Source organism: Sinocyclocheilus rhinocerous, unplaced genomic scaffold, assembly GCF_001515625.1.
Source record: "Sinocyclocheilus rhinocerous isolate Xijiao unplaced genomic scaffold, SAMN03320098_v1.1 scaffold1717, whole genome shotgun sequence".
In the NCBI taxonomy this organism is placed as follows: Eukaryota; Metazoa; Chordata; class Actinopteri; order Cypriniformes; family Cyprinidae; genus Sinocyclocheilus; species Sinocyclocheilus rhinocerous.
In genome coordinates, this window is record NW_015660014.1 from 281,747 (window position 1) to 288,052 (window position 6,306).

At 35.3% G+C, this 6,306-nt stretch overlaps 2 protein-coding genes across 2 annotated transcripts in view; one reads left to right on the plus strand and one right to left on the minus strand.

The window, feature by feature from the left end:
• Nucleotides 1-1,572, plus strand: part of ndrg1b (N-myc downstream regulated 1b) — a 5,307-nt gene extending 3,735 nt beyond the window's left edge. Inside the window, exons 10-12 of the mRNA XM_016533796.1 lie at nucleotides 1,011-1,046; nucleotides 1,181-1,232; nucleotides 1,397-1,572. Coding sequence (XP_016389282.1) covers nucleotides 1,011-1,046; nucleotides 1,181-1,232; nucleotides 1,397-1,572 — 264 coding nt within the window. The remainder of the gene's footprint in view (nucleotides 1-1,010; nucleotides 1,047-1,180; nucleotides 1,233-1,396) is intronic.
• Nucleotides 1,573-4,273: 2,701 nt separating this feature from the next.
• Nucleotides 4,274-6,306, minus strand: part of LOC107724778 (WNT1-inducible-signaling pathway protein 1-like) — a 4,212-nt gene continuing 2,179 nt past the window's right edge. The window contains exons 4-6 of the mRNA XM_016533805.1: nucleotides 5,490-5,747; nucleotides 5,192-5,385; nucleotides 4,274-4,944 (exon numbers count right to left, since the gene is read on the minus strand). Coding sequence (XP_016389291.1) covers nucleotides 4,645-4,944; nucleotides 5,192-5,385; nucleotides 5,490-5,747 — 752 coding nt within the window. The 3' untranslated portion in view covers nucleotides 4,274-4,644. The remainder of the gene's footprint in view (nucleotides 4,945-5,191; nucleotides 5,386-5,489; nucleotides 5,748-6,306) is intronic.

Below are 6,306 nucleotides of genomic sequence, written 5' to 3' on the forward strand. Positions count from 1 at the left end.
GTCACACAGACAGGCATCTGAGATCGGCTCGATTTGAGAAAGGGGAAAACATTTAACAAGATTAAAAAAAACACTGGGTGGATTTTTATCATTTTAGGGTGGTTACACACACTGTCAACACACATTTCAGTTCAAACTACTTGTAAAAGTGCATGTAGCATCCTATGACGCCTTTAAAACATAAAGATATTGGTATGATACCAAATATTGAAATTATGGCCTCAGGCTCTATACATGTTTTTAATGTATCAGAGATAAATTTAAATACCAAATGCCAGAAGTCTTTTAATTTTGGACAAAGCCAAAACGTGAGATAGCGTAGCTGGCTCAATTTCACACCTATCACAGTGAGGGTCTAAATTTGGTTTGAATTTGGCTAATTTCACTTTGGACCAATGCAGTCTGTGAACAATTTTAAATTGAATTACTCTATGTTTTAGACAAATTGAAGATGAATAAATATTATTTAAGACAGACTGCCACATGTCTTCTGAGAGTTCTAGATCTAATTCCACCTCCCATTTTCTTTTTAGTTGAGCTAGGGGTTCCAGGTTATGAGAATTAATTACAGAATACATTTTACCAATGGCTCCTTTGGAATATGGACTCAGGTCCATAATAGACTCAGAGGCAACGAAAGATAGTGGCTCAATGAGGAAGACAAAAAGCTATGAAGCTGAAGATATCTAAAAAAAGTGGGAGTCAGGAATTTGGAACTTCATTTTCACTTGACTGAATGATGCAAAGTCTCCATCAATAAACATAACTTTTAGTGTCCTAAGACCTTTCACAGACCAAATATTAAAGGTTTCATCCATAATAGAAGGGGTAAACGTGATTTCTTGCTATGGGAGCGTAGACTGATAATTCCTTGAGTGCAAAACTTCTTCTAAATTGTGCCCATATTTTGAATGAGATTTCATTGTTATCTTTGATGAATATCTATGAATAAAATAATATAACTTATATGGTACAGATATTTTGTGCATCCTTTACTTTTTATTTTTTAGATGGCTGACTGTGGTGGCCTGCCTCAGGTTCATGAGGTATATATATAATTTGCAAACAGATTATAGATATTATTTTATCCATTAAAATCTGCATTCTTAATCTAGGTCATATATTTGATTTTACAGCGATTATGAGTGAATTTACGCTACATGTTTATGTTCTCTCACAGCCTGGAAAACTGATAGAAGCTTTCAAATATTTTATCCAGGGCATGGGCTACAGTAAGCACAGATTATTTTAACATTACAACAATACTAAACTACTATCAATATATATATATATATATATATATATATATATAATTTAATAATATAATTATAATAAAAATAATATCATAAAAATTTAATAATACCCTCTCTTATCACGTACTCTTTCTGCTCCACAGTGCCCTCTGCCAGTATGACCCGTCTTGCTCGATCTCGCACGGCCAGTAACAACAGCTGCGGTACAAACACGGATGAGCAGCGCGGACGCTCCCACACTGACGTCTCCATGGAGAGCAGCTCTGGCGCAGAGCACAGTTCCTCAGCCCTCACACATTCCGTCGAGCTGTCCTGCTAAACGCCTCGTCAAAATAATACCAGAGTGCAAATCAGAATGGAACTCAGCAGACGGTTGGACTTGAAGTGACAGAATTTGAACCTGAAAGCTGATGCTCCTGTGATTAGATAATGTTCATCATTGGTATTTATCACAAGGGATATTTGATACATGGGATACGTTAGAGATGGCCCTCACAGCAAACAAATATTGCACATAATTAATAGACTTGGCACTAGTTTAAAATATATGAACCAGTAAATGATATGGTTTAAATTTATTACTTACAATGTACAATGTTATATTTTATAATGATTATGTAATATGAATATGTTAAGAAGGTTCTATAATGCTTACACTTGGCTGTGAGAATGTATAATATGTATCTTAAAATGTGTATGTGCGTGATTGTGTTGGAGAGTTTTCTGATAAGGATGCATGTTTGGGGGATTTTTTATACATTACATATTGCATATTTCTGTACTTGTAATATCTAACAGTAGTGTCAAATACTGACAGTATTTTTTAGTCTATTAACAATGTAGTCTACAGTACATTTGATATAGTATCTGAATCAGTGGCTGTGCTTCTTAGTCTCATCTTACATTATATAAATGAGCAAGGAAGATATGAAGGTTGGTAAGATCACTTTGTATTTACCAACTGTGTTCTTAAAATAAAATTGAGTATATTAAGTCAGTCTCAACTGCTGTGTGATGTCTAACAATGTGAAAATTCTAAATACATACAATATAATTATGTCATCAATTCACAACTGCACCATTACAGAAATTATGTCCGTTATACACAACAGAAATAAATACATACAAGTTAAAGCATAAAGATAAGCAAATGCCTTTTAATAAAAAGATACATTTCTTGCATATTTCCAGAATTAAATATGAACAGTAACTAAACGTGATTTCTTGCTATGGGAGCGTAGACTGATAATTCCTTGAGTGCAAAACTTCTTCTAAATTGTGCCCATATTTTGAATGAGATTTCATTGTTATCTTTGATGAATATCTATGAATAAAATAATATAACTTATATGGTACAGATATTTTGTGCATCCTTTACTTTTTATTTTTTAGATGGCTGACTGTGGTGGCCTGCCTCAGGTTCATGAGGTATATATATAATTTGCAAACAGATTATAGATATTATTTTATCCATTAAAATCTGCATTCTTAATCTAGGTCATATATTTGATTTTACAGCGATTATGAGTGAATTTACGCTACATGTTTATGTTCTCTCACAGCCTGGAAAACTGATAGAAGCTTTCAAATATTTTATCCAGGGCATGGGCTACAGTAAGCACAGATTATTTTAACATTACAACAATACTAAACTACTATCAATATATATATATATATATATATATATATATATAATTTAATAATATAATTATAATAAAAATAATATCATAAAAATTTAATAATACCCTCTCTTATCACGTACTCTTTCTGCTCCACAGTGCCCTCTGCCAGTATGACCCGTCTTGCTCGATCTCGCACGGCCAGTAACAACAGCTGCGGTACAAACACGGATGAGCAGCGCGGACGCTCCCACACTGACGTCTCCATGGAGAGCAGCTCTGGCGCAGAGCACAGTTCCTCAGCCCTCACACATTCCGTCGAGCTGTCCTGCTAAACGCCTCGTCAAAATAATACCAGAGTGCAAATCAGAATGGAACTCAGCAGACGGTTGGACTTGAAGTGACAGAATTTGAACCTGAAAGCTGATGCTCCTGTGATTAGATAATGTTCATCATTGGTATTTATCACAAGGGATATTTGATACATGGGATACGTTAGAGATGGCCCTCACAGCAAACAAATATTGCACATAATTAATAGACTTGGCACTAGTTTAAAATATATGAACCAGTAAATGATATGGTTTAAATTTATTACTTACAATGTACAATGTTATATTTTATAATGATTATGTAATATGAATATGTTAAGAAGGTTCTATAATGCTTACACTTGGCTGTGAGAATGTATAATATGTATCTTAAAATGTGTATGTGCGTGATTGTGTTGGAGAGTTTTCTGATAAGGATGCATGTTTGGGGGATTTTTTATACATTACATATTGCATATTTCTGTACTTGTAATATCTAACAGTAGTGTCAAATACTGACAGTATTTTTTAGTCTATTAACAATGTAGTCTACAGTACATTTGATATAGTATCTGAATCAGTGGCTGTGCTTCTTAGTCTCATCTTACATTATATAAATGAGCAAGGAAGATATGAAGGTTGGTAAGATCACTTTGTATTTACCAACTGTGTTCTTAAAATAAAATTGAGTATATTAAGTCAGTCTCAACTGCTGTGTGATGTCTAACAATGTGAAAATTCTAAATACATACAATATAATTATGTCATCAATTCACAACTGCACCATTACAGAAATTATGTCCGTTATACACAACAGAAATAAATACATACAAGTTAAAGCATAAAGATAAGCAAATGCCTTTTAATAAAAAGATACATTTCTTGCATATTTCCAGAATTAAATATGAACAGTAACAACTTGGCAAAATAAAAATGTGAATCACTGTCACTTCTTTTATATGTATTTCAGAATATGTTACATAACAAAGATACAAAAATGTATTTTAACATAATTTTACCTAACATATATTTTCAAAAACCGATGATGTGTATTCCTTTAAGGAGAATTCCTTTTATCGTTGAAGCCAGGCAAAATCTTTTAACATATATTTGTAAAATATAAAAACTATTTTTTGGGACTTCACAGATTTGTAACGGGAAGTCAACATCTTAAATGTAACATTTTCTTAATTTTAATATTTGTCCCCCATCCATCCATCAGAAATCTTGTTGTACCATAAAGTCCTTCAGTCTGAACTAACATTGTTCCCCTCACAAGCCATCTCAATATGAGTAACTGTGCTGATGTTCATTCATAAATCATCTGAAATGATTTCTCATCAAGAGTGAATTATTCCTTTCTGTGCTATACAGCATCCCTGTTACTGTCAAGTGTGATGCACAGACTACAAACATGAGCCTAAGGATGCCATAAAAAGAGATGGTATCTTGGTGAATTAGTTAGTTAACAATCTCATTGACCTCATAGTATTGCTCCAGATCTGCAAAGATATCATTTGGATTCCTGCAGGAGAGGTTGCAGAAGCAGGCGTTGATCCACATGTATTTCCAGGAAAAAACCGAACCATTTGGACACTCAAACTCCACCTCGATGGTCTTAGACTTGTATGGGATGCAGCAGCGCTCATCTGTACAGACTCCACAGTACTTGGGCCAATACGCCTTCTTACTGACACAGCCTGAGATGGTGAAGTTCTGAAACTCTGGCTCACGGTAGATGTTCAGGCATTTTTTACCAGGCTGAGTAACAGATATGGCAATCAATAACATCTATCCATCCATCAATGACAATGATATGACAGTCAATCAATCAATTCATCTATCAAGCCATCCATCCATCTTCTGTCTTCCTATCTGTCTGTCTATCTATCTAAGATATTAATTATTCTTACTAAATATATAATATATAATTAAAATAAACGGAAAATAGGATGGGTGTGCAAATGAAATAGAATAGAAATAAACCAAAGACTGAATCAATTCTTACTCTAAAGTGCTTGGTGATGTCCACCTCACAGGGTCGGAGGTTACACAGTCGAGACTCTTTCTCCATCACACAGCCAGGGTTGTGATTAGAGATGCGCTGTGATATGCCCCGCCCACAGGTCTTTGAGCAGGGACTCCATGGGCTAGTCTGGGTAATGCAATTTTTATGCCAAATATCATTAGTGATGAGGGACACTGAAAAAGACATAAAGAAGAGGTGTAATTCATCAGTGATAAGGAACTAAAACAATGCAAGGTCACCAGAAGATGCTATAGATATTTATCACCACATGGCTCACCCTCCTCAGGAGCGTGCCTGGGGTTGGTCTTGCGTGGTTTACGGGACTCTTCGCAGATCCATTTCTCACAACACTGGCCTGGGATCTTCACTCGCTTGGGCGACTGACACCAGACCCGGGGTGGTAGGGACTCGGTGCAAAGTGACACACATCCAATCGCCCCATTCACACACAGACAGCGGTACTTACAATTGGGCTGGAAGCTTTGGCCATTACGGTAAATCACACCGTTATACTCACAGCCTGTTCCCATAACATCTGAAACAGAGAAGTCTGGATATTCATACTGACAACTAAAAGATTCTGCGACAGTTTTGTGCTTGAGTACCAATTTGACAAAGAATAATAAAATAATTAGATATTGTATGTAATCTGTTGGTAATGAAGATGATTGCTGTAGTGATAGTATATACATAAAATGCTAAATTGACATTTTCTCTAGTGGCGTATGCATATGCATTAATATGAATTATATTCAAGTTATTTTATTTTATTTTACAATATAGTAGGTAATTCAACTGAAAGTCATATTTACATAAAATAAATGTTTATTTATAGTATTTTAAAGGGGTCATATGATGCGATTAAAATTTTTCCTTTCTCTTTGGAGTGTTACAAGCTCTTGGTGCATAAAGAAGATCTGTAAAGTTGCCCGCTGAGGAAATACATCAACAATCGCTGGATCAGCTTTCACAGTGGACGAAGCGGAGTCCAGCCCGGGGTCGTCACATGTGGTTGACGCACGCCCGCCGGCCGTTCCTCACTCAAGCCCGCCGTGTGTGACACTGTGTGTTTCGTTGTGAAAGCAAAACTACTT